General features: G+C 42.2%; 1 protein-coding gene across 4 annotated transcripts in view; it reads right to left on the bottom strand.

The window, feature by feature from the left end:
* LOC105475076 (serine incorporator 5) overlaps positions 1-27,499 on the bottom strand; it is a 142,144-nt gene that overhangs the window by 25,604 nt on the left and 89,041 nt on the right. For all 4 annotated transcript variants that reach the window (XM_071098757.1, XM_011730053.3, XM_071098758.1 and 1 more), the window contains exons 3-7: positions 17,181-17,359; positions 16,619-16,701; positions 14,318-14,411; positions 6,397-6,608; positions 3,418-3,513 (exon numbers count right to left, since the gene is read on the bottom strand). In XM_071098757.1, the coding sequence (XP_070954858.1) occupies positions 3,418-3,513; positions 6,397-6,608; positions 14,318-14,411; positions 16,619-16,701; positions 17,181-17,359 (664 nt within the window). The remainder of the gene's footprint in view (positions 1-3,417; positions 3,514-6,396; positions 6,609-14,317; positions 14,412-16,618; positions 16,702-17,180; positions 17,360-27,499) is intronic.

The raw sequence follows: 27,499 nt of genomic DNA, 5'->3' as shown, positions 1-27,499 counted from the left end.
GGCTGGGGTGCGGGGGTGCAGTAGTGTGATCCTGGCTCACTGCAACCTCCCCCTCCCGGTTCAAGTGATTCTCCTGTCTCAGCCTCCCAAGTAGTTGGGATTACAGATGTGTGCACCACCAGGACTCGCTGATTTTTATATTTTTAGTAGAGACAGGGTTTCACCATGTTGGGCAAGCTGGTCTTGAGCTCCTGACCTCAAATGATCCACCCACTTTGCCCTCCCAAAGTGCTGGGATTACAGATGTGAGTCAACGTACCCTGCCAAAACACTAGTAACTTTTGTATGTTGATTTTGTATACTTCAATATTATTGAATTCATTATACAAATCTAAGAGTGTTTTGGTGGAACCTTTTGGGTTTTCTAGATACAGAATCATATCATCAACAAACATGATAATTTGACTTCCTCTCTTCCAATTTGGATGCCTTTTATTTCTTTCTCTTGCCCGAGTGTCCTGGCTAGGACTTCCAGTACTATGGTGAATAGGCATGGTGAAGGTAGGCACCCTTATCTTGGTCCAGTTCTCAAAAGTTATGTTCCTACTTTATTGAGGGTTTTTTTTTACCACGAAAAGATGCTGAATTTTAACAAATGCTTTTTCTGCATCTATTGAAATGATCACATGGTTTTTATCTTTAATTCTGTTTATGTAATATGTAATGTATGATGTATCATATTTATAAATTTGCATATGTTGAACCATTCTTGCATCCATGGTATAATGCCCACTTGATCATGGTATATTATCTTCTGATGTACTATTACATTGTGTTTGCTAGTATTTTGTTGAAGATTTTTCCATCTATGTTCATCAGGGGTATTGGTCTATAATCTTCTTTTTTGTTGTATCCCTGTCTGGTTTTGGTTATCAGGGTGATATATCAGGCCTTGTATAATGAGTCAGGGAGAGTTCTTTCCTCCTCCATTTTTTGGCACAATTTCAGGAGGACTGGTATTAGTTCTCCCTTATATGTTTGGTAGGATTTGGCTATGACTCCATCTGGTCCTGGCTTTTTCTTATTGGAAGATTTTTTAAATCACTGATTCAGTGTCACTATTCATCATTGGCCTGTTTAGGATTTCTATTCTTTCTTGCTTTCCAGAAATGTATCCATTTCCTCTAGGTTTTCTAGTTTGTAAGTATATGGATGTTCATAATAGTCTGTAATGATCTTTGTACTTTTGTGGTATTATTGTGATTTTTCCTTTTTCATTTCTAATTTTGTTGATTTGGTCTTCTCTCTTCTTGGTAGGGGCTTATCAATTTTGTTTATCTTTTCAACAAACCAACTTTTTTTTGTTTTGTTGATCCTCTGTATTTTTCTCATGGGCTTTTTTTTGGTGGGGGGAGGTCTGTATTTTATTTAGTTCCTTATTTCATTTTTTTGAGACAAAGCCCCTGTCTATTGCCCTGGGTAGAGTGCAGTGGTGCAATAAGAGCTCACAGTTTACTGCAGCCTCAACCTCTGGGGCTCCAGGGATTCTCCCACCTCAGCCTCCCAAGTAGCTGGGACTACAGATGTGCGCCACCATGCCTGGATACTCTTTTGTATTTTTTTGTAGGGACAGGGTTTCGCCATGTTGCCCAGGCTGGTCTCAAACTCCTGGGCTCCTGCAATCTGCCTGCCTCAGCCTCCCGAAGTGCTAGGATTACAACCATGAGCCAACTCAACACAGCCCTGATCTTTGTTATTTCTTTTGTTCTGCTAACTTTGGGTTTGGTTTCTTCTTGATTTTCTAGTTCCAGGTACAACATTAGGTTGTTAATTTGTGATCTTTCTGCTTTTTTGATGTAGGCATTTAATGCTATAAACTTCCCTGTGTATGCTGTGGTTTCAAGAATCTTTATTCTTAAGCTAATTTAAAAAATGTAGAGCACTTGAAATTTAAAATAACTTTTTTTCTGTTTTTTTTTGTTGTTTTTTTTTCTGGTAGAGATGCATATGTTGCCAAGGCTGGTCTCAGCTCCTGGCTGCAAGCAATCTTCCTGCCTCAGCCTCCCAAGGTGCTTAGATTACAGGCATGAGCCACCATGCTCAGCCTTTTTTTCTGTTTTAAAGGGATACCTGTCATTTAAAAAATATTGTAAATTAAAATCCCAGTAAGTTAAAGCCAGAAATTAATACATAAACAGACATAAAAGAAAGTCTTAAAGAGACGAAATTTATGTACACTTACTGAGTCAAGATAGAATATTAAAAAAAAAAAAAAAAATTAAATCCAGGATAGGCAATACTTACTTAAGACCTCTACTTACATTACTTTCCACTGTAAATAGCAACAAGGACAAGCCCATAAATAGTATGTATATATGCTAAAACTTTCAAAATTATCATTGCACCAGCTTTCCAAATTTAAGAGGAAACAACTTCAATTTTCTTAGACACTACATTTATTTAATTTGATTTATATAAGCTCAAATATACCCAAACATACATTTATATATGCTTATGTGTATGTATATATGTATGTATGTGTGTATATATTTACATTTATACATCACAAAAGTAATAGGGAGGGTAAGTTAAGTTTCTGCAAGTTACTTAAGTAGCAGGATCAGTCTATAAACCGGGCAGTCCGACTTCAAAGCTCATGCTCTAATCACTATGGTCGGCTGTCTCTGTAAATAAATGTCATTTAGGACGAGTGGTTTGAGGTCACATAGCCAGTAAATCACGGGATCTGTGCTCAGATCCTGCTCCCCACTCCCCACTCCCCCACATTCTTTCCACTCTCTCTGTTCCACGGCTATAGTCAGAAAAGAAAAGAAATACAACTAAATTAAGAGGTTATTTAGGCCTAAAAGCAAACTCTACAGCCAAACCTTTCCTCCTGTCTGTCCTACACACCAGGAAGAATTGAAAAAGGGAATTTTCCTTTACATAGCCCAAGTTAAAGACTTTTTTTAACTTTAAAAGAGAGATGAAAAAGTCTAGATCATCTCTCTATTGTGATTTAGTACACTTCTAATAATTTATTTTTCAACTTAATTTTTGTGGATACATAGTAGGTGTACATATTTATGTGGTACATGAGATGTTTTAATACAGGCATGAAATATGTAACCATCACATCATCTAAAATGGGGTATCCATCCCCTCATGCATTGATCCTTTGTGTTACAAGCAGTCCAATTATACTCTTTTAGTTATTTTTAAATGTACAATTAAATTTGACTATAGTCACCCTGTTGTGCTATCAAATACTAGGTCTTATTCATTCTTCCTATTTATTGTGTACCCATTAATCATCCCAACCTCCTCCCAAACCTCCCCCAAACCCTTCCCAGCCTCTGGTAGCCATCCTTCTGCTCTCTATCTCCATGGCCTCTCCAATATTTAAACAATAGTTCACTCCTCCATGAAAGAAAATATTCACACCGCAAACACAAGCCCCCTAACAGGCTGGCTTACCTACTTCTGCAGGTTTGCTGGACAGAGCTGAGAAGGTGAGGTAGGTGACATAGCAGCTTATGACCCCTGATTGTAGGAGCCCCGAGTGTGGCTGTCCTGAAAAATGACAAGAGACAGACAGACAACAGGTTTTAATTTGAAGAAAAAGAAAGCATATGCCTAAAAAACCTGACAGTCCCCATGACAGTCCTCAAACTTGAGCATCTACCTTTAAAGGAAAGAAAAGAGAAAAAAAAATGTAGTGTGTTTCTCAGATAAAACTAAAAAGATATTAAGGGGGAGAAAGTTACACACTGAGCTGAACATTGCTATTTTAAAGATGTCAGGTTCTGCCAAGTTCTCTACCAATATTTTATCAAGCCTATGGCTATACTTAAACACATTGACTAGTCTCCCTGAGGTTTGTAACATTAGTTCTTAAATCCCAAGATCAGAAAAAAAATTACCGTCGTTGTTGATAAAATCGCATAGCTTAGTTGGGGAGGGGAGTAAGCGGTAAACCAGATTTCACAGGGGATGTATTCCGGATTCTACAAGGTCATCACATACCACAATCTATGATAGGACAAAAAGCTCTTACCTGCCAATGGACAAAAAGCTTTTGGGAACAGAATACAAGAATTGCTCTTGGTTAAAGAGGAAGGCTATGGGGCTCAGCATTCACTGGGAGAAGGGCTTTAAGGTTATTTATTGATTCATTTATTTTTAACTTTTATTTTAGGTTTTGGGGTGTATATGCAGGTTTGTTGTAAGGGGAAAATTATCATGGGGGTTTGTTGTACAGATTATTTCGTCACCCAGGTATTAAGTCTAGTACCCATTAGTTATCTTTCCTGATCCTCTCCTTCTTCCCACCCTCCACCCTCTGATAGATAGGCCCCAGTGTGTGTTGTTCCCCTCTATGTGTCCATATGTTCTCATCATTTAGCTCCCACTTTTAAGCAAGAACATGTGGTATTTGGTTTTCTGTTCCTGTGTTCATTTTAAGGATAATGTCTTCCAGCACCATCCATGTTCCTGAAAAGGACATGATCTCTTACCTTTTTATGGCTACACAGTATTCCACAGATTCCATAGTGTATATGTACCACATTTTCTTTATTCAGTATACCATTGATGGGCATTTAGGTTGATTCCATATCTTTGCTATTGTGAATAGTGTTGCAGTGAACATACGTGTGCCTGTGTCTTTATGTGAGAACCATTTATATTCCTTTGGGTATATACCCAGTAATGAGATTGCTGGGCCTAATGGTAGTTCTGTTTTTAGGTCTGAGGAACTGCCACACTGCTTTCCACTATGGTTGAACTAATTTACATTCCCACCAACAGTGTATAAGTGTTCATTTTTCTCTGAAACTTCACAAGCCATCTGTTATTTTTTGAAAGTTATAATATTTCAAGTAAACTAAAGGTTCAGATCTTTCAGAGTAACCAGGATGTGATAAGGGATCTCTCTTTTTTTCCCGTGAAATTTTCGACCACTTACTGACATAAAAGGATGCAGTTTTATTCAGTCTTGTGGTCAAATTTGTTTCCAAAATTATCATTATTAAATTATAATTACCGATAAAGACATAAAACAGACCCTGTTATAATGTTGCTCTTTGGCAAGGGAATAAGATTTCCCTTAGCACCTAATGGTACTAAACCAAATATTTCAGAACATTATCCCTATTTCAAAAGATAAAGATTTAACCCAAAGATTTTAATCAGAATATCAAGTTGTTCTAGGAACTCTTAACTGATCAATTAAAGGGATTAGGCAAATACTCTCAATTTCAATAATGGTCTTAAAATTTTTAGTAGAGGAAAACATAGTATTTGTGACTAGTTTTTTTTTTCTTCTTCTTCTTCTTTTTTGACACAGAGTCTCACTGTCACCCAGGCTGGAGTGCAGCGGGGGATCTTGGCTGACTGCAACCTCTGCCTCCCGGGTTCAAGCAATTCTCCTGCCTCGGCCTAACCAGGTAGCAGGGACTACAGGCGTGCGCCACCACAGCTGGTTAATTATTTTGGGTATTTTTAGTAGAGACGGGGTTTCCCCATGTTGGCCAGGCTGGTCTTGAACTCCTGACCTCAGATGATCTGCCGCCTGCCTTGGCCTCCCAAAGTGGGGATTACAGGCATGAAACACCGCACCCGACCACTAGTTGCCTTTTTAAACCACTATTTTAGAAAGGATTCAAGGGGGCTGTAAATTTATCGCCTATATTTTCCTACCTAGAACCTGAATGTCATGCGCATTTTCATCACCTATAGGGTCCGACACCCACAAAAAAACATCAGACCAGGGACATCTCACTGTAAGCCCAAAGACACTATATCCTGGCTTAAGAAACCAAGAGTAGTTTCTAAATGACAATTCACATGTATACTTCCTAAAGCACTTTCAAATCCCACTGTCTCTTCCTTCCGGCTTTGAAATGACCATGAGCAAGGTCAGGCTCACATGTTTCCACTGACTTCACTGAGGAAGAACCTGGGTCTAAGGAAGGTTAGCACATGGGCCAGCTGCTGGCTGAGCTGGGATGGGATGTCCTGCTTCCTGACTCCCAGACCACACTGCCCACAGCCTTGAGTGAAAGATGACCCGAGAACCAACCCTTTCTGCGGCCCTTTCATTCAACTTTTACACAGAGATTGTAGGCAAGCTCATAAACAACTGACTTGATATACTTGGAAGGCATTTCCCATTTAAAGGCTCCTTGTGGTACATTATTTAGCAAAGGCAGTATCTTCCTATTCATTGACTTCGTTAAGTTCAGGTCTTTCTTGACATGAGAAATGCTTGGCTATCACAGCTCGAGCGTGAGATATGAAGAGACTGGAGCCCCACCTTGCCCACTACTGACACATCCACAGTAAGTTAAGGAATACACTAGTTCAAAAAAAAAAAAAAAAAAAAAAAAACCATTGAGTTTGCTCAAAGACACTAAGGAAAATATAAATAAGGAAGAATGGAAAAACCATGCTTACGATTTTGGACACAGGGCGAGATGGCTACCAATGAAATAAGCACGCATAGGCCTCCATTTACTCCCAGCAGAATTTTGTTTTCCATGCAGCCGTCTTTCTGGGTGTAAAACACTGCCATCAAAACCAAGCCTCCAGTGGCAATGGAATACATGATGAGTGTCACCAGGGCCAGGGAGGCGTACCACAGCTTGTTACTGGCTGTGCCTGCTGTCCTGTTTCTCCGGGAAGTGGGTAAGAGGGAGAGGAGAGAAGATAAGTCAATGAAGCCCACCATTCTCTGATAACATTCACCATCCCTCAGGCAGTAACTAATACTACAGGCCACAGGCACTGGTACCCAGCTGCCCAGAAAACACATTATTTTAGCAGTGATTATGCTCTATCAAAGCTAGAAGGTTCTGGTAAATATGGAAACTTCTTGACTAAAGCTTAGAATTTTCTCTCAACACTGAGAGAATTCCACTTTCTGCAGCAAATGTATTCATTCATTAAAATGAATAATGTCAACCCAAATGAGAGACTGAGGCAACAGTCTCAATCAACCGAGGTTTACTGAGCCAGAGGTTTGAGGGTGCACCCAAAAACACACAAGTCACAGAATCTTCTGTGGTCGGTGCTCCCAAAGAGGTTGCAGAAGGCTCAGATTTACCCATTTCTTTAAAGGGGAGAAGGCATGCAGTTTTAAAGGGGACAGGTGGTGAGGCAAACGCGACATTCTCCCGAGATTTTAACTAGTGCCCAGTAAACTCCGCTATACAAGAGATATGATAAACATTTCAAAAGGGAGTAAAGGAAGAGTTCATTATATAGTCTCAGGGTAGGCAGAGAAATGACTGCTCTCCTGGCTTTGTTCTGCACCTGGGAAGATAAGCTTGTATGGGCATTGTCAGTATGAAATGTAACAGACTGCAATTCCATAGACAAGGAGCTAGACTTAGGTCGCAGACCAAAAGTTACAGCTGATATGCCCTTTTTTATGGGAAGATACATATCTTGAAAGGTTTAGGGATCAGCAGATAATTTACTTATGAGCAATTTGAGGGCAGTAATCCGGGATGCACGGGGCCTTTTGCCTTCTGTAGAGGTCTACCTAATGTGTAGTCCTTTGACACAAGGTTGGGAAGTCACAGCTATCTATGGGCAGGTGGGAGGGAGACAGCAGTGTCACGTGACTCTGTCTCCAGGTTTAACTCTGTTTGGTGTAATGAGTTTGAGCAGTCCTGAGACTCTTCATTTCCTTTAGCCACCTACAGACTTTATTCTAGCTTCTCCATTCTAACTGTGAACCACCCTGGGTCAGTTTTTGGCAGGAAGAAAAAGGTGCTCTTCACTGGGCTTCTCCAAGTTTTCTCCATAAACATAGAGCCCCAAAGTGCCATAGTCTCTACTCCAAAGTGCTGCCAGGAGAGGTGGCTCACACCTGTAATCCCAGCACTTTGAGAGGCCAAGGCAGGCGGATCACTTGAAGCTAGGAGTTCAAGACCAGCCTGGGCAACATGGCAAAACTTTGTCTCTACAAAAATTAGAAATATTAGCAGCGTGTGGTGGTGCAAACTTGTAGTCCCAGCTGCTTGGGAGGCTGAGGTAGAAGGATCACCTGAACTCGGGTGGATGACGGCGGCTATGAGCCATGACTGCACTCCAGTTTGGGCAAGAGTGAGACCCTGTCTAAATTTTTTTTTTTTTTTTGAGATGGAGTCTCGCTCTGTTGCCCAGGCTGGAGTGCAGTGGTGTGATCTTGGCTCATTGCAACCTCCACCTCCCAGGTTCAAGCAATTCTCTGCCTCAGCCTCCCTCGTAGCTGGAATTGCAGGCACCCACCACCATGCCCGGCTAGTTTTTGTCTTTTTATTAAAGACGGGGTTTCACCATCTTGGCCAGGCTGGTCTTGAACTCCTGACCTTGCGATCCACCTGCCTCTGCCTCCCAAAGTGCTAGGATTACAGGCATGAGCCACTGTGCCTGGCCCTAAATATTTAATAATAATAATAAATAAACTTTTAAAAACAGAAACAAAGTTTTGCCACAGCTCTTGTGGATGCCATCTTCTTAGGGAGAAAAGAGAATTACCTTTACTAAGAACCATATTGGCTGACCTTAGCTCTTTATTCCTTGAACTGAAGAGAAGGGCCTGTAACTGTGCTGCTTCTTTATCTAAAATAGTATCAGGGAATACTAAAAGAAAATTTGACATTAAAAAAAGTTAAATAGATAGGAATAAATTCTGGTGATCAACTGTATGGTAGGGTGATGATGGCTAGCAGTAAGGTATTGTATATTACAAAACAGCTAGAGGAGAGGCTTTTGAAGATTCTCAACACAAAGAAATGATACAGCCTGGCCAACAGAGCAAGACCCCATCTACAAAAACCAAAAACCAAACCAAAACAAAAAACAAAGATATTAGCTGGACATGCTAATTAGCTAGCTTCTTGGGAGGCAGAGGCAGGAGGATCTCTTGAGCCTAGGAGTTCAAGGCTGCAGTGAGTTACGACTGCGCCACTGCACTCCAGCCTGGGTGACAGAGTGAGACTCTGTCTCTTTAAAAAAAAGAAAAAAAAAAAAGAAAGGAAAGAAAGAAAAAGATGATAAATCCATGAGGTAATGAATAGCCAACTACCTTGATTTGATTACTGTATGACATATATGTATCAACATGTCAAAATGTACCTGATAAATATGTACAATTACAATACATCAATTAAAAAATAAATTAGGGCACAGTGGCTCACACCTGTAATCCCAGCACTTTGGGAGGCCAAGGCGGACAGATTACAAGGTCAGGAATTCGAGACCAGCCTGACCAACATGGCAAAACCCCATCTCTACCAAAAATACAAAAATTACCCGGGCATGGTGGTGCATGCCTGTAATCCCAGCTACTTGGGTGGCTGAATCGCTTGGACACCAGAGGCAGAGGTTGCAGTGAGCCCAGATCATGCCACTGCACTCCAGCCTGGGCAAGAGAGGAAGACCCTGTCTCACACAAAAAAGGAAATTGTTCAGAACAAAGAAAAGTATCTATAAATGCTAAATGAACTAGACAGAACAACAGGGAGAATGAATTGAATGAATCATTGTCATCTGCCTTATGATTAAATTGCTCTTTGTAACCACGTTCTCCCAAACCTCACAGAAAAAGCAACTTACTTTATGCCCTCACAAAACTGGAAAGTGTTCAAGCAACCCAGTTAAAATGTTTTAATGATGAAAAAATTCCTGCAGCCAGAAACAAAGAAAATAGGGAGGAAAGGCCAAAATGAGAATGACCGTCATATTCCTGAAACTGTGCCAGACACTCCAATGGCCTTGGAATTATTCTAACATAAAAGGCGTACAAAGGAAATGAGAGAAAATGGGATTTTAAAAAGGAAAAAACAATCTAAGAGCAAATAATAATGGATGATGGGGAGACAGCATGAATTATACAGAAAAAGGTAAACACTGCTGACTGGTTTGTGGGTGGGAGATGACCAACACTTCTATTCACTATTCTTTTTGGTTATGTTATTAGAATATGAAGGACTTTCTTACAGTTAATTAATATTTACAGTCCATCCCAAAGTTAAATCTTCAACCCCAACCTTTCCCCTGAACGTCACTTATATTAACCAACTGTTCATTTAACAATTGGAGACCCACTCGAAGGTCTAATTGGCATCTCAAAGTTAGCACATTCAGGCTAAGGTAACTTCCTGATATTGACACCTCCATTCCTCCCTCCCCCAAACCTGCCATTGTGCAATCATCCCAACCTCAGAAAACAGCAATTCCATCTTCCCATTGTTGGGGGAAGAGAGAAAGAAAGAGGAAAGGAAAGAAAGGAAAGGAAAGAAAGAGGAAAGGAAAAGGAAAAGGAAAAGGAAAGAGGGAAGGGAAGGGAAGGGAAGGGAAGGGAAGGGGAGAACAGCACAGAAGAACTGCGGTCACTTTGGAAGCTTCTTGCTGCTCTCCCCTCCCCCACCCACCTCCACTCAGAGCTGGCTTTGGAACATATGAGGATCCAGCTCCTTGGTACCACAGAGTTCCAGACTACTCCTCCCTCACCTGGATTGTCTCCCCCGACCTCCTTACTTGCACCTCTGACATCTTTTCACCTTTCTTGACTTAAAACAGATTATATTCCTCCCTTCTTAAGGCCCTCTGGTGCTCTCCCATTCCACTAAAAATACAAAAAAAAGTCTTTACACTTGACACCTAAAGCCTTTTGTTTCAATTCTAATAGAGAATTGACACTGTAAACCACAAAATTTGAGCTAGAAAGGAAAAAAAAGAACACACCAGTTAGTCCAAACACATTATTTAAGTGTGAAAACTGAGGTCAGAGGGGCCAACTGTGAAAGAGTGAAAGAGCAAGCATTAAAAGGGGCACTGAAGCCGAACACAATGTCATCCCAGTACTTTGGGAGGCCAAGGCAAAAGGATCTCTTTAACCCAGGAATTCAAGATCAGCCTGGGCAACGTGGCGAAACCCCATCTCTACCAAAAAAAAAAAAAGAAATTAGCCAAGTGTGGTGCCACATGCCTGTAGTCCCAGCTTCTCAGGGGGCTGAGGTGGGAGAATCACTTAAGCCTGGGAAATTGAAGCTCCAGTGAGCCATGGTCACACAACTGCACTCCTGCCTGGATGACAAAGTGAGATCCCATCTCAAAAAAAAAAAAAAAATAATAATAATAATAAGAAAAAGAAAAAGAAGAAAAGAAAGGGGTACTGAAAACTGCATCTCCTGGTTGCCAGGCCCAAGACCTTTCTACTCTACTGTTTTCAGGATCATCTACTTCTCAGGATGTTTACAAAGAGATAAATGAAAAAGGGAAGAAAAGGTACTTTAGTTATTCTATTAAGAGCAATGAGCATATTTTCTAGATTCTTATACGCAAGAGTCTGTTAAACTATAAACATGTTGACAATAGGGATTTTTGTTGGCATATATGCCTCAAAGCTTGGATAATAGCAACACTATTTGTTGCAGAGCTTTTAAGTCATTCTAACTGAGTTTCTGAAAGTTTTTAAAGCAAAAAAACTTTTCCAAAATGCCTGCTAAAAACATGGCATCAATAATTAGTCCCAGCAAATGGATTCAGAATCAATCAAAACATTAAAGTCAGACTGAAGAAGCACAAGTGTTCTCAAGAGAACATACTATTTAGTGGGCAGATCAGACACCAAGGATCAAAACTGTTAATATTTTACCATGAAGTTCCTTATTTGAAGTATACTTGTGAAAATTTTAGGATGATGAATTTATTTTCTAATACAAAAATCAAATTGAAAGCACATTCAGGTCAGGTGTGGTGGCTCACGCCTATAATCACAGCACTTTGGGAGGTCAAGGTGGATGGATTACTGGAGGTCAGGAGTTCAAGACAAGCCTGGCCCACATGGTGAAACCCCGTCTATACTAAAAATACAAAATTAGCTGGGTGTGGTGGTACACACCTGCAATCCCAGCTACTTGGGAGGCTGAGGCAGGAGAATCCATTGAACCTGGGAGGCGGAGGCTGTGGTAAGCCGAGATCACACCACTGTACTCCAGCCTAAGCAAAAAGAGCAAAACTCTATCTCAAAAAAAGAAAGAAAGCACATTCAGAATAATCAAGGAAAGAGTGATTTTTAATCAATTAAAATTCACTTCCAACTTATTATTTCTTCTGGACTACTGAGAAAATAGGGTCCCATACAATTATAGTCACCCATTTGGCTTATCTTTAAGAAAACTTCAGGCTGAGTGCGGTGGCTCACGTCTGTAATCCCAGCACTTTGGGAAGTCAAGGCGGGTGCATCACGAGGTCAGGAGATCGAGACCATCCTGGCCAACATGATGAAACCCTGTCTCTACTAAAAATACAAAAATTAGCCGGGTGTGGTGGCATGTGCCTGTAATCCCAGCTACTCAGGAGGCTGAGGCAGAAGAATCACTTGAACCCGGGAGGCAGAGGTTGCAGTGAGCCAAGATTGTGCCACTGCACTCAGCCTAGGTGAGAGAGCGAGACTCCGTCTCAAAAAAAAAAAAAAAAAAAAAAAGAAAGAAAATGGTGCTGCCTCAAAACAAGATCTAGTGGAGACCACAACATAAATTACTGGATCTCATGGATAACTCAAAATGCAGACACTGTACAATAACTGATACAACAGCCCACTTCAAATGCAGACATCTGTATAATTATAGAGTTTAGAACTTTAAAACATAGCAAAACATATCTGTAGGACTACTTGTATGACTATTCAGTGTTGTGTAAACCATTTGAAAATTGTTCATATTTGGCCATGCTTAATCCAATATTTAACAAAGAGTCAAATGACTAACTCTATCTTTTCACTTATGCATCCCAACAACAGCTGTACCTCATGATTTGATCCTTAAAACCAAAAGAAAACAACAACTACCAAGTTGAACAACATATTCAGAATAAAAAGTATTGAGAGTATTTGGACAGTGTATTTTGTTTTGTCCATGGTAAAAGTAAACTTCACATTCATATGGCACTTATGATTTCAAAAATTTGAGTATAAAATAAAATGATTCCTGTAAAATATGCAAAAAACAAAAGCCTTACTGGGTACAATAGGCAGTTGTTTTTATTCATATTTTATAAGTAAAGAAAGTTAGGGCTGGACGCAGTGGCTCACGCCTGTAATCCCAGCACTTTGGGAGGCCGAGACGGGTGGATCACCTGAGGTCAGAAGTTCGAGACCAGCCTGACCAATATGATGAAACCCCATCTCTACTAAAAATACAAAAATTAGTCAGGTGTGGTGGCATGTGCCTGTAATCCCAGCTACTTCGGAGGCTGAGGCAGGAGAATCGCTTGAACCCAGGAGACGGCGGTTGCGGTGAGCCGAGATCGCACCATTGCACTCCAGCCTGGGCAACAAGAGTGAAACTCCGTCCCACAAAAAAAAAAAAAGGTAGGCAGAAAGCAGCTAAGTGCTTTGTCCAGAATCACAAAAAGGGTCAATTAGGTCTTAGAACTCAACGGTTGTCATTTTCTCAGTGTGACTTAGCAAGAAATAAAAGTAGCTATTAATAGCTGGGCATCTCCCACTTGGCCCAGGATATGAACTCAACTTCCAAGGCACTTAGAAGGAGTCTACCTTTTTCAAAGACAGGATGGTTTTCTAAGGTAGCACAACATATCTTCCTAATGAAGGAGTCCTTTTTCCCCTCTTGGGAAGTTGAAAAGAAATTTAAAAAATCTTTTTTGTTGAGACAGGGTCTTGCTCTGTTACTCAGGGTGGACTGCAGTGGTGTGAACTCAGCTCACCAAAGCCTTGACCTACCAGGCTCAAGTGAACCTCCCACCTCCTCCTCCCATGTAGCAGGGACTACAGGCATGTTGTACCATGTCCGGCTAATTTTTTATACAGACATGGTCTTAGTATGTTGCCCAGGCTGGTCTCAAACTCCTGGGCTCAAGTAATCCTCCCACCTTGGCCTCCCAAAGTGCTGGAATTACAGGCATGAGCCACCATGCCTGACCCAAACATTTTTTTAAAGGAGGGAACTATTCTATCTCATAGTCTGCAGAAGATGAATCTCCACCTCCAAAGTTTGACTTTTGTGTTCACTTTTTAATTTTACTTTTAATTTCATGAGGATGGGAGGCTAAGATGAAGCCCACCCAATTTTTTAGCCACCCTCAAAACCAGAGACTGACAGGTACGACTGACAGGTACGAGCAGGGGATTGAGTGTGGCTACTTCACACCACTGGCTGACTTAGAGGCCAAACAAGGGAGTAGGGGCAGGGGGTCAAAACGTGAGAAGTAAACGAAGGAGAGGAGTAAATGAAGAGGTACAAAAAAGCAGGTATAAAGAGAAACAAAACTGCAAATCCCTAGCAATGCAATTGAGTACAGCCTTTATCAAAACTGGGCAGTTTCTGTGAGTCAATGGGAAGCTTTCCATAAAGGCACACACCAGTTCTTGTTCCACTTATGTGCAAACTCCACGAGCAGGAGGAGCTGGATGCCTATGAAGAGGAAGCCTCCGACGGCTCCCACATAGCGCCAGGCTGCAAAAGACCATGAAGAACACAATGAGGCAACCTTTCGTTGTATTTCGCTCAAAAGAGAATAACCGCTGCTAATTTTTACTAGGTAAGTGTACCTAACACATTCAATTCCCACATGACCATATAAGGTATGTATTACAAGTTTCACTCACTTTACGGAAGAGAAAAATTGAGAATCTATGTAGGTTGACAACATCTCTGTCAATAAATGGTATAGCTGGGATCTGAACACAGGCAGTCTGACCCTGAAATATCCATGCTCATCCTCCACACGACATCTGCCAGGTACCCTAACACATGCCCTCATTCATAAAATCCACAATGACCCACAACTTAAAAGCTAACACAGACTGCCAAAAAAATCAAAGGTTCAAATTTTATTGGGTAAAAAGTCAACAACGACCAGTAAGGAAACAAGGTTCAGACAGGGGACGGACAAGGACTCAGCTCGACTTCTGGCTCTGCCACAAAGATGGCAGGGCCATCTTTTAACCTTGAATAAGTCACATCACGTGGGTTCCAGTTTGTCTATAAAAATCACTGAGCTGGGGCTGGGCACGGTGGCTCATGCCTGCAATCCTAGCACTTCGGGAGGCTGAGGCAGGCGGATCACTTGAGGTCAGGAGTTGGAAACCAGCCTGGCCTACATGGTGAAACCCCGACTCAACTGAAAAAAAAAAAAAATTAGCCAGGCATAGTGGCATGTGCCTATAATCCCATCTACTCAGGAGGCTGAGGCAGGAGAATCGCTTGAACCTGCGAGGTGGAAGTGGCAGTGAGCTGAGATTGCACCACTGCACTCAGCCTGGGTGACAGAGCGAGACTTGGTCTTAAAAAAAAAAAAAAAAAAAAAAAAAAGACTTTGCTTGGCTGGGCGCAGCAGCAGATCACAAGGTCAGGAGTTCGAGACCAGACTGGCCAATATGGTGATACCCTGTCTCTACTAAAAATACAAAAATCAGCCAGGAGTGGTGGTACGTGCCTGTAGTCCCAGCTACTCGGGAGGCTGAGGCAGAAGAACTGCTTGCACCCGGGAGGCAGAGGCTGCAGTGAGGCGAGATCGCGCCACTGCACTCTAACCTGGGCAACAGAGCAAGACTCCATCTCAAAAAAAAAAAAAAAAAGACTGAGCTAGACCAGAGGGTTTCTAGGTCTCTTCTCTCTCCAAATATACATTCTAATACATAAAAGGATCTCTGTAGAGAATTTTAAAACTTTTAACAGTATTTTAGGTAAAAGCAAGACTTAGGGAGTATATGAAAAACAACTAGCCAGGCCCTGATACATAACTTATGAAGGATTATGGCTATTCCTTATAAACTGACACAATCTAAATGTTTAGTTTAGTTTTGTTTTTGAGACAAAGTCTCACTCTGTCGCCCAGGCTGGAGTACAGCAGTGTAATCTCGGCTCACTGCAACCTCTGCCTCCCAGGTTCAAGCAATTCTCATGTCTCAGCCTCCAGAGTAGCCGGGATTACAGGCACACACCACCATGCCTGGCTAATTTTTATATTTCTTAGTACAGATGAGGTTTCATCATGGTGGCCAGGCTGGTCTCGAAATCCTGGCCTCAAGTGATCCACCCGCCTCAGCCTCCCAAAGTGCTGGGTGTGAGCTGCCACACCCGGCCTAAATATTAATACCTTACTTAGGAAAGTGAATCCATTTGGGTTGAACAAAATGCTCTGAACCACTGAAATTCAGGTTTTTCCCTCAGCTCATATAAAAAAGAGCCCCCTGTTTCAGCTATGATTAAAGGCTTCATATTAATGAATTAAGGCAGGTTCTAACAATAAAGAATATAATTCAATGCTACGGAGCTTGACATAAGGTAAGTTTAAAAACAGACTGAAAGATGCTTTTCCTGTCCCACTATCACTGCAGCAGACATTTAGCTGTTGACAGCCCTGTGCTCCCTGTTTCTGGGTTTTCTGTGCAGTGCTTGGAAAGAACAAGGTCTCCCAGGCCAGCAGAGTACCGAAGTCCTCTCACACCCTGCCTGGAAGTGGCATGCGGTAGTGAGAAGAGGGGAGGTAGACAGGCAATGGTGGAAAAAGTATGCGCAGGTAAGCCAGGAATTTCTTTTGAAGCCAAAAGAAAAACATTAATTCAAACTATCAAAGGTACTTTGGACTGCACTTCTGAGCAATCTGACAAAATGGGTAAAAACAAAACAAACAGGTACCCAAAATACCCCATTAGTACCGTTTAGAAAGGTGTCCTGATCTGGAATGAAGAAAGCTCCTGAGCACATGGCCCCCAACAGCAGAAGTTTAAAGAACCAAAAGCTAGAAGGGGGGGAGGGGAGAAAAAAAAGAGGAAATGTATTTAAGTGACATTCAAGGACAAAGGACCTCTTAGAAGGTAAAGCATGTCAATCCATGATTCTGCCATTGGGCAATGTTCTCTCCTAATCGAGGGAAAGTAATTAGGTGACTCGAAGAATGCTTTTTCCCATAATCAGACTCAGTGCAGCCTCCAATTGTGTAAAACACCATTTTATTGCATGGGTGGAAATGACCCGGGGGAAGGTCTTGGAACAAGAAATAAACTCTTTGTCTTGAATAAATTTCACATCATGGTACCAGGTGTTACAAATAAGATTCTAGCTTTCAGGCAACCATGTGGGTAAGTATCAGTTCCACCTTCCCCTAAATCGACAATTTCAACTAGCAGTCACAGTGTCTGGTGGACAGACAGGATCCTGGAATACTGTCCTGAACATAAGAAAGGAGAAAGAAATCCCCAAGAAGACTGAAATACTTACCCATTGTGAATATGAGCTCTACAACTTTTGCTGTTGTTGATTTTCAAGGTCAGTAGACAGAAGATAAAGAAGAAACAAGCCATTCCGAAACAGACTCTATACACGGCAGAATATCCCACCAGCTTCTCACAGGTGTCACCAGCTTTAATGCCTTTACACATATCTTCAAAAAAAGGAATCTGAGAAGAAAGTTTAGAAACGTCTTCTGTTACAACTGAGTGACAGGGGGACTGTCACGGAGTGTTCACGCAGCCGACCACAACATCCACTGTGGAAATGGATCGTGTGCATAAAGAAACAGACTGAGGATCTATCTTCTAAACAGAGATTTTTCTAATTTTCTCTGAATCTTTTTTAAAGATACAGTGATCATAAAGTAACATTCAGCCTTTACTTGCCCCAAATGACTTCCGAAAGCCAACATCAGATTTCACAAAAATTACCTTTTTTTAAACCCCCTCCTAGACAAGGTCTCTCGCTCTGTTGCCCGGCCTAGCGTGTAGTGGCACGGTCACAACTCACTGAAGCCTCGATCTTCCGGGCTCAGGTAATCCTCTTGCCTCAGCCTCCCAAGTAGCTGGGACTACAGGCCTGCGCCACCATGCCCAGCTAATTTTTGTTTTTTGTTTTTTTTGGAGAGATGGGGTTTCGTCACATTGCCCAGACTGGTCTTGAACTCCTGAGCTCCAGCAATCCATCTGTCTTGGCATCCCAAATTGCTGGGATTATAATAGGTATGAACCACTGCACCTGGCCAAAAATCCCATTTCAATACATGGATATATTTTTGTTGATATGTATACATATACAGAAATAAAAAATCAGAGACTTCTTTTACTATCCACCCAGAATGTCACTCCCCTCCCTCAGAAGAGTAAACAATTTGGTGGGTAGAGTATTTGTATTAATTCACATAGATAAATGTGTGTGTATACACATATACAACACACCCACATATACATACACAACACACATACATACACTCATATCATACTACACATATAATAAATATATTAAAACAGCTTTTTAAAATAAAAGACTGTGCGTAATGTTCTGCAATATTTTTTCTCAATTAACAATAAGCCGGGCCAGGTGCGGTGGCTTGTGCCTGTAATCCCAGCACTTTGGGAGGCCGAGGTGGGTGGATCCCCTGAGGCCAGGAGTTCGAGACCAGCCTGGCCAACATGGTGAAACCCCATCTCTACTAAAAATACAACAATTAGCCTGGCGTGGTGGCGTGTGCCTGTAGTCCCAGCTACTAGAGAGGCTGAAGCAGAAGAACTGCCTGAACCCCGGAGGCAGAAGTTGTAGCGAGCCAAGATCGTACCACTACACTCTAGCCTGGGCAACAGAGCAAGACTCCATCTCAAAAAAGAAAAGAGAACAAAAATAAACAATAAGGCATGAAGAGTCTTTCTCTATTAATACACAAAATCCCATCACATTCTTTTTCATCACTATCTTTTATAGTAGAAAGGCTAGTTCAAAATCAATAACCATTCTCACACTGATCTTATGTTTTTGTTGGGGAGTGTTTTTAAATTTTATTTTCTTAGTTGGTTTTTATTATCACAAACACTAATTCAATAAATACTGCTGTTCATGCCTCATTGCACCTGTGCCATTATTTATGTAGGACAGACACATGAGCTAGAAATGGAATTAGTGGGTCAAGGAGTCAGGTTGAACATCCCTTATCCAAAATGCTTGGGACCAGAAGTGTTTTGGAATTTGGAATATTTACACTATATTACTGGCTAAGGTTCCCTAACCCAAAAAATTCAAAACGCTCCAGTGAGCCTTGCCTTTGAGCATCATGTTGGCACTTAAAAAAGCTTCAAATTTTAGAGTATTTCACATTTCAGATGTTTGGATTAGGAATATTCAACCCGTGTCTACATTTTTAAACTTCAAGATAAGAGTTAAATCGTACTTTCTTTTTTTTTTTTTTTTTTTTTTTTTTGAGACGGAGTCTCATTCTGTCGCCCAGGCTGGAGTGCAGTGGCCGGATCTCAGCTCACTGCAAGCTCCGCCTCCCGGGTTTACGCCATTCTCCTGCCTCAGCCTCCCGAGTAGCTGGGACTACAGGCGCCCGCCACCTCGCCCGGCTAGTTTTTTGTGCTTTTTAGTAGAGACGGGGTTTCACCGTGTTAGCCAGGATGGTCTCAATCTCCTGACCTCGTGATCCGCCCGTCTCGGCCTCCCAAAGTGCTGGGATTACAGGCTTGAGCCACCGCGCTTGGCCAAATCGTACTTTCAAAGACTGTACCAATTTACATCCTACCAGTAATATCTGAGATTGCACATTGCCCAACCGGGACATCTAATTTAAAGGCAAAAACCCACTATCCTGTTTTAATGTACATCTTCCTTATTACTAGTGAGATTCAGCATCTTTTTTCAAGTTTATGGCCATCTGTTTTTTTCTCTGAATTGGCTGTTAATTGGGTATTTTCTTGATCCACTGGAGTTCTTTATTAATGGGTCTTAATCTTCTGACAAATGTTGACAATAGTTTATTCTAGCCAAATTAGAAGGCTTCAATGTGAAATCATCACTTTCATTATCAGAATAATCAAAATCTTACACAATGAACAAGCAGCACATTCCTAGTAATGTCATAAAATAAGGATTTGGTCAGTCATAAAAAACTTGCTTCTTATCAACATCAAAGTTGAACACTCTTCTGAACAGAAAATAAGTTAAATCACATTATAACTATTATTCATAAGAAAAAGTATCACAAAGAAAAACATAGCACACAACTGAAGGTAAAAGTAAAGTGTGATAAAGAAGAGAATTTACAGTTCCTTCTCCAGAAAAGATACTGAAGAAACAGTAATATCTGTGGCTATCAGTATTTCCATAAACAAACGTCAACCCAAATGAGAGACTGAGGCAAGAGTCTCAATGGGGAATAATTAAGCCAGAGCTTGAGAGGCTGCTGAGAAACACACAAGTCACAGAATCCTCTGTGGTCGGTGCTCCCAAACTGGTTGCAGAAGGCTCAGTATTTACCCATTTCTTTAAAGGGGAGAAGGCATACAGGAAAAGAGGGGCAGGTGGTGAGGCAAACGCGACATTCTCCTTAGATTTTAACTAGCGCCCAGTAAACTCCGCTATACAAGAGATACAATAAACATTCAAAAAGGGAGTAAAGAAAGAGTTAATTATGTAGTCTCAGGGTAGGCAGAGACATGACTGCTCTCCTGTCTTTGTTCTGCACCTGGGAAGAAAAGCTTGTAATGGGCAATGTCAGTGTGAAATGTAACAGACTGCAATTCCATGGACAGGGAGCTAGACTTAGGTCACAGAACTAAAGTTACAGCTGACATGTCCTTTTCTACAGGAAGATACACATCTTGAAAGGTTTAGGGGCCAGCAGAGAATTTACTTATGAGCAATTTGAGGGCAGTCATCTGGGATGCACGAGGCCTTTTGCCTTCTCCAGGGGTCTGGCTAATGCATAGCACTTTGACATAAGGTGGGGAAGTCACAGCTATCTGTCAAGCAGGGAGGCAAGATGCGAGGGGACAGCAGCAGTGTCACCTGTCTCTCCAGTCTTAAGTTTCCCTTTGGCAAAAAGAGTTTGGGCAGTGCTGAGAGGGTTTATTTTCCTTTTCACAAACAAACAAAGAGTTCCATTTTCTCCCCATTCCTTTTTTTTTTTTTTTTTTTTTTTTTTGAGACAGGGTCTCACTCTGTTGCCCAGGCTGGAGTGCAGTGGCGCGATCTTGGCTCACTGCAACCTTCGCCTCCAGGGCCCAAGTCATCCTCCTACCTCAGCCTCCTGAGTAGCTAGGACTACAGGCATGCACCACCAAGCTCAGCTAATTTTTTATTTTTTATTTTTTGTAGAGATGGTGTTTCACCATGCTGACCAGACTGGTCTCTAACTCCTAAACTCAAGCAATTCACCTGCGTCAGCCACCCAAAGTGCTGGGATTACAGGTGTGAGCCACTATACCTGGCCAGCTCCATTTTCATGAAGACATGTGAAAGACTTCATGAGGAAATAGCCAACACTTTGTTTTCAGCAAATTCCTAAAACTGTACATTTTTTATGACGTTTTTTATGCCATTTTGTCACAACAGAGACAAGATGTTTTTCTTGATAAATAAAGACTGCGTCCAACCAGATAAGTAGTAGATAAACAAGCACAGTATTCAACTATCAGTCCTCACTGGAGGACTCTAAAAAGGGTATAAAAAGGGTAGGTACCGTTGTAACTGGTGACAAGCACCTGGCATCTGCCCCTGAAGGCTCTGCCCACATCAAAGACTTTCTTGCACAACCAACCAGATTGACCAGCCCAGACCAGGAAATTCTTCTTTTCTTTGTTGCTTTCCCTGGACTAGTTCATTAACCCTTCTCCTATTCCCTTTCTCTTAATGTTAAATGTTATATTGTTTGTTGTGCAATGTTTAATCAGTAACATTTATATATTGACAGAGTATACAATTGTGTACGGTTTCCAATACTGACTGGCTGGTGCAGAGGCTGGAACCTGTGTGCCTACAGATCTAACGAGTGGATGAGAAGTACTAAGAAGAATTGCCTCCCTGGGAACGCCACATAGCTGGTGGTTTTGTAATTGAAATAGCATCAATAAAAGTCCAACACTGTGGAAAGACACAAATGTTCGTGGACCTGGTTACCTCTGACCTTGGCGTCACTCACAAAAACCAAGACATGCCACCCTAAAATATTCTTCTTTGCATATTTCAAGCTCATTACTCTGAGAAGCTGCAGACAAAGGAGTAGCTCTGCAAAGCTGCTGTTTTATACAAAAAATTTACATCTATAGAGGAAATCTACATTAGTAAAGTGTATCAGATGTTTATTCACCATACATTTCTTCCCCTCACCTTCCCATTACATGTTGCCAGCAACTCCCAGAGGCCCCAAGCCCCTATTCCTTTCTGTAGCTCAAGATGCTATAAGCTTCTATCATCTGACCTTTTTTTTTTTTTTTTTTAAATTGAGACAGAGTCTCACTCGGTTGCCTAGGCTGGAGTGCAGTGGTGCAATCTCACCTCACTGCAACCTCTGCCTCCCAGGTTCAAGTGATTCTCCTGCCTCAGCCTCCTAGAGTAGCTGGGATTACAGGCACCCGCCGCCACACCTGGCTAATTTTTTTATTTTTAGTAGAGACGGGGTTTTGCCATGTTGGCCAGGCTGGTCTTGAAATCCTGGCCTCAAATGATCTGCCCACCTCGGCCTCCCAAAGTCCTGGGATTACAGGTGTGAGTCACCATGCTCAGCCTATCTGACCCTTTTTAAAATTGCTTTTTCTCCTGTAATTGGTCTTATGTCAATTTAATTTGCTTCCCAGAGAAAGAACCTAGAAGAGTGGAAGGGAGCCATTTTTCCCTTCCCTACAAAGGCAAGGTCTTGCTGGGAAGGGCCAGGTGCATGCCAGGCTTAGCAGTCGGGCCCCCATCCTATAAGCAAGGGGAAAAGCACTACTGAAGCTAGAACATCTTTGGCTACAAAGTGGAAGAACGCGGCGAAAGGGTACAGACTTGAGGCAAGGGGACAAGTCTGAAGGCCATTGGGAACAGGTGAAGAAGGTAACCCCAGGCAGAGAAACCAGAGATTCTGCAGGTAGAGGTCACAATTGGCAGGACAGCATAGATGACAAGAATCAAGAATGAAGTAGAAGAATCAGATAAAGCTCTTTTGTTTTCTTCTTTTTTTTTTTTAATGGCATTACTGTTTGGGGTGGAGGGAGGAATACAACGGGCAGGGGACAGAGAGCAGAAGTGAAGAACAGAGCAGAAGTTTGCTCTTAGGGTATCACCAAGGGGCATCCCAATGAGAACAGTCTGGTCTGGAAATTGCTTTAGAATAGCAATTGGGGCTGGATACAGGAAGCACCCGCAAGAAGTCAGTCACACAGGTGCTTTCTGGGGGAACCTGAATTTTTAGCTGTGTTTAAACATAAGTGATCAAACAGCATTGTTAAATTTTTAAGGTGCTGAAATATGGTAGGGGACACACACAAATGAATGTTTCAGAGTCTAACCCAAAACAAAAGTTACACCTGTATGAGTAGTGCCAGTAACGAGGAGGTAGTATTGCTTTGAATCTGTAAAAACTACATTCATGGAGAAGCCATACCACCTCATTCATTAGGCTGTTTCATTTACACAGGATTTATTGCTCTAAAACGATTCATTAAATTATTTTCTTCCCCATCTTCTCTCTTCCACTCCATCAGCAACTCCAATTCCTGAACCACATCTCCCCCATAACACATGCACGTTAGCTCCTCTTCCATCTACACCAGCCCATCTTTCACCTTTAGACATTCTCTACTTCCCTACCTCTCTTGTTCCTTCCTCCAAAATCCATTTCAAGGAGAATGCTAACAGCAGCAGGCTGAGCCACCATCCCCAACAAATCCCCTCCCTTGTTTGTTTACTCCAGAATCTGGCCCTTTAAGGCTCATCAAAGGGTGAGTACATTGGCACTGTATATTCATCAAAAGCAGGTAAACAACCCCCTGCTCCAAATCCTAACCAAGACCTCCTTTATGCTCTGTGGGTGACTTAGCACATTTAGTTTTCAGTATGTGGTGAGTATTTTTGGGCAAAGACTCTCCAAGGTGAACAAGCTAGCAGGATTCTGGCAAGGGGAATTTGCTCCGATTAAATATTTTCTGTTCCAAAGTCCACCCCAGTTTTGGAAAAAGAAAAAATACATCACATATAAATTCCACACCACAGGGTGAAGGGGACGTGCCTGCTAAGGGTGTTACCTCTTAAGTCTGGCTCTGGGCACCCAAGGATAGGGCACTTAAGCGAGGCTCACACATTGTATGTTGTTTCTTTCTTTCTTTTTTTTTTTTTGAGACAGAGTCTTGCTCTATTGCCCAGGCTGGAGTACAGTGGCGCAATCTCAGTTCACTGCAACCTCCGCCTCCCAGGTTCAAGCGATTCTTCTGCCTCAGCCTCCCAAGTAGCTGGGATTACAGGCACACACTACTATGCCCAGCTAATTTTTGTATTTTTAGGAGATGGGGGTTTCATCATGTTGGCCAGGCTGGTCTCGAACTCCTAACCTCAGGTGATCTGCCTGCCTCAGCCTCCCAAAGTACAGGGATTACAGGCGTGAGCCACCGCGCCCAGCCTGTATGTTCCTTCTATACAGACCCCTGAGAGCAAGGCGTTTCCTTTCAATCCTCAAAGCAACCAAACTCAAAACCACAAACTATCAAGTAAGAATAAATGGCTCATAAGACTTCCAATCCTAACTCCATTGCTAACTTGAGCTAGCTACACACGTGTACACCCTGAGCCTCAAGTGCTATCTGTAAAATGAAACAATACCGACACCCATTTCACGGACTTGCCTGAGAATGACATCAGATAATGCCTGTGAAGTGCTTATCACAGTTGCTAACCCATAGTAGTCATTAAGTTAGCTTCTTTAATTCTAAAACTCTATTATATTATATAAAAAGAATTTCAGGGAAGAGACTCAGGTACATTACACGATCCACAAACTAATGCATTCCAATTTAAACAAGGTGGGAAACTGAACATCTTAGAACCCAGTAGATGTTCTATTCACTTTACCAAAGGATCTACTACCTTTGGATTGATAGATTAACTTTCTTTAAAAAAAAAAAAAGATAAGAGTTTCACTCTTGTTGCCCAGGTTAGAGTGCAGCGGTGCAATCTCAGCTCACTGCAACCTCTGCCTCCTGGGTTCAAGTGATTCTCCTGCCTCAGCCTCCCAAGTAGCTGGAATTACAGGCGCCTGCCCCCACGCCCGGCTAACTTCTTGTATTTTCAGTAGGTATGGGGTTTCACTATGTTGGCCAGGCTGATCTCGAACTCCTGACCTCAGGTGATCCACCCACCTCGGACCTCCAAAGTGTTGGGATTATAGGCGTGACCCACCACGCTCGGCCTGTCAATAACCGTGCTCGGCCTGTCAATAAGGTGAATCTTTCTTGGTACATTTATATTAGAACTGAGGTCCAAAAAATAGCACTCGCTACTTGTCCTTCAGAGACCTAGCCACCATCCAGAAGAAAGCATTCTGATCTCACAAATTAGGAAAAACATTTCCAAAACATGAAAACAAGTAATAAACTCAACAAGATGCAAGGGAGAAGAAAATTCACGTAATTCTGTTTACACAGGAGAGATGCTAGCTATGTCCCTAAAACAACTTCAATCCCAGGCAAATAAGCAACAAAAAAGCTACAGGAAGACCTACAGGTCTAATTGGCCAGGGGCCCAGATGCTATAAACATAGAAAACATGTATAAGTTTTGGGAGTTTTGGGAGTGGCTTCTTAAGAAATGGAGAGGAAGTAGATGAAAGTTGTAGTTGTGTAACAGTGTTACTTGAAATTAGAAAATGCAATATTGCCGGGTGCGGTGGCTCACGCCTGTAATCCCAACACTTTGGGGGGCCGAGGTGGGCGGATCACGAGGTCAGGAGATCGAGACCATCCTGACTAACACGGTGAAACACCGTCTCTACTAAAAGTGCAAAAAAATTAGCCGGGCGTGGCAGCGGGCACCTGTAGTCCCAGCTACTTGGGAGGCTGAGGCAGGAGAATGGCGTGAACCTAGGAGGCGGAGCTTGCAGTGAGCCGAGATCACACCACTGCACTCCAGCCTGGGCGACAGAGCGAGACTCAGTTAATATTAGGCCAGGCATGGTGGCTCACACCTATAATCCCAGCATTTGAGGAGGCCAAGGTAGGCAGACTGCCTGAGGTCAGGAGTTCAAGACCAGCCTGGCTAACATGGTGAAACCCCATCTCTACTAAAAATACAAAAAGTAGCCGGGCGTGGTGGCACACGCCTGTAGTCCCAACTACTCGCGAGGCTGAGACAGGAGAATAGCTTGAGCCCAGGAGGAAGAGGTTGCAGTGAGCTGAGATTGCGCCACTGCACTCCAGCTTGGGCGACAGAGCAAGACTCCGTCTCAAAAAAAAAAAAAAAAGAAAGAAAGAAAGAAAGAAAATGCAGTATTAGCAAAGCTAATTGTTCTTACATTTCATCATATTAATATCAAATTTCAAAGAAAGCTTTGGGCAGCTCAGCATGAGGGATAAATGAAGTTCATAAAAACTAGAAGAACTAGATTTGCAAGTTCTGTTTAATATCCCTCACTTGAAAATGCATTTCAGAACCTAGAACGTCTCCCAGTCTGCCTCTCCGTTTTCTGATATTCCATTCATCTTCAAACTTTCCAAGACAGTTTGTTTTTCTCCATGAAGTACTTCCAGGGCCCACCACACTGATGACTTCCTGTGATTGGCCAGTGGACAACAGCCATGAAATGGGGAACACTAAAATCAGCTTCCCTCTTTCCTTACGCAGCCTCTTGGCAACCAAGACTCATTTCTCAGTAAGTGATTGCTTTTGAGGCCTTTGGGGGATCTGGGGCTATTTAATACACAATAACAACAACCAGTACTGGCTTCTCTTTTCTTAGGGTTATGTGAGCATTTTTAATAGAAAAATCTACATTGTATCATTATTAAAAGCCAAAAGAGGAATGAAAATTAATCTCAAAAAGCATGCAAAGACTGAGACTGCGAGTTCACAGCTCTTCCTCCACTATGAATATTTTGTCAGGATCAGAGATTCATAGAGAGGATTAAGCAGCCAGAAAGCAACTCTAAGCAAACTGTTAAACAACAAGCTCCAAAGGAGACAACTCACAGAAGACTAATGACTATGGGAACAAGGCTCCTCCACAGATGCAGAACAGGATTCAACTCATTTCAATCTCCATGGAGAGAATTAGGGAAAATTGAAGGCAGAAGGCTGGGCGCGGTGGCTCACGCCCACAATCCCAGCACTTTGGGAGGCTGAGGCAGGTGGATCACCTGAAGTCGGGAATTCAAGACCAGCCTGACCAACATGGAGAAACCCCATCTCTACTAAAAAAAACACAAAATTAGCCGGGCGTGGTGGTGCATGCCTGCAATCCCAGCTACTCGGGAGGCTGAGGCAGGAGAATTGCTTGAACCCAGGAGGCAGAGGTCATGGTGAGCCAAGATCACACCATTGCACTCCAGCCTGAGCAACAAGAGCGAAAACTCCGTCTCAAAACAAACAAACAAAACAAAAACTAAAGGCAGATGGTGCAAACAAGAACCACACCAGTTACTGATTATGAAAGAAAAACAGTTTTCCCAGAGAAAAGTTTTGTAGCTCTTCAAAGAGGCAGCAGTCGTGGGGGTTGAGGCTGTAGAATGGATACAGGTCTGCTTCCTGATTTGATGTGGCCTATAATAAAGGTCGAAGAACCCAGGCCTAGGAACTTGTTTTTAGGTTGGCAGG

The sequence above is a fragment of the Macaca nemestrina genome, chromosome 6 (genome assembly GCF_043159975.1).
Source record: "Macaca nemestrina isolate mMacNem1 chromosome 6, mMacNem.hap1, whole genome shotgun sequence".
NCBI classification, from domain to species: Eukaryota; Metazoa; Chordata; class Mammalia; order Primates; family Cercopithecidae; genus Macaca; species Macaca nemestrina.
The sequence above is the reverse complement of the archived record's forward strand: the minus strand, read 5'-3'. Positions and strand labels throughout refer to the sequence as shown.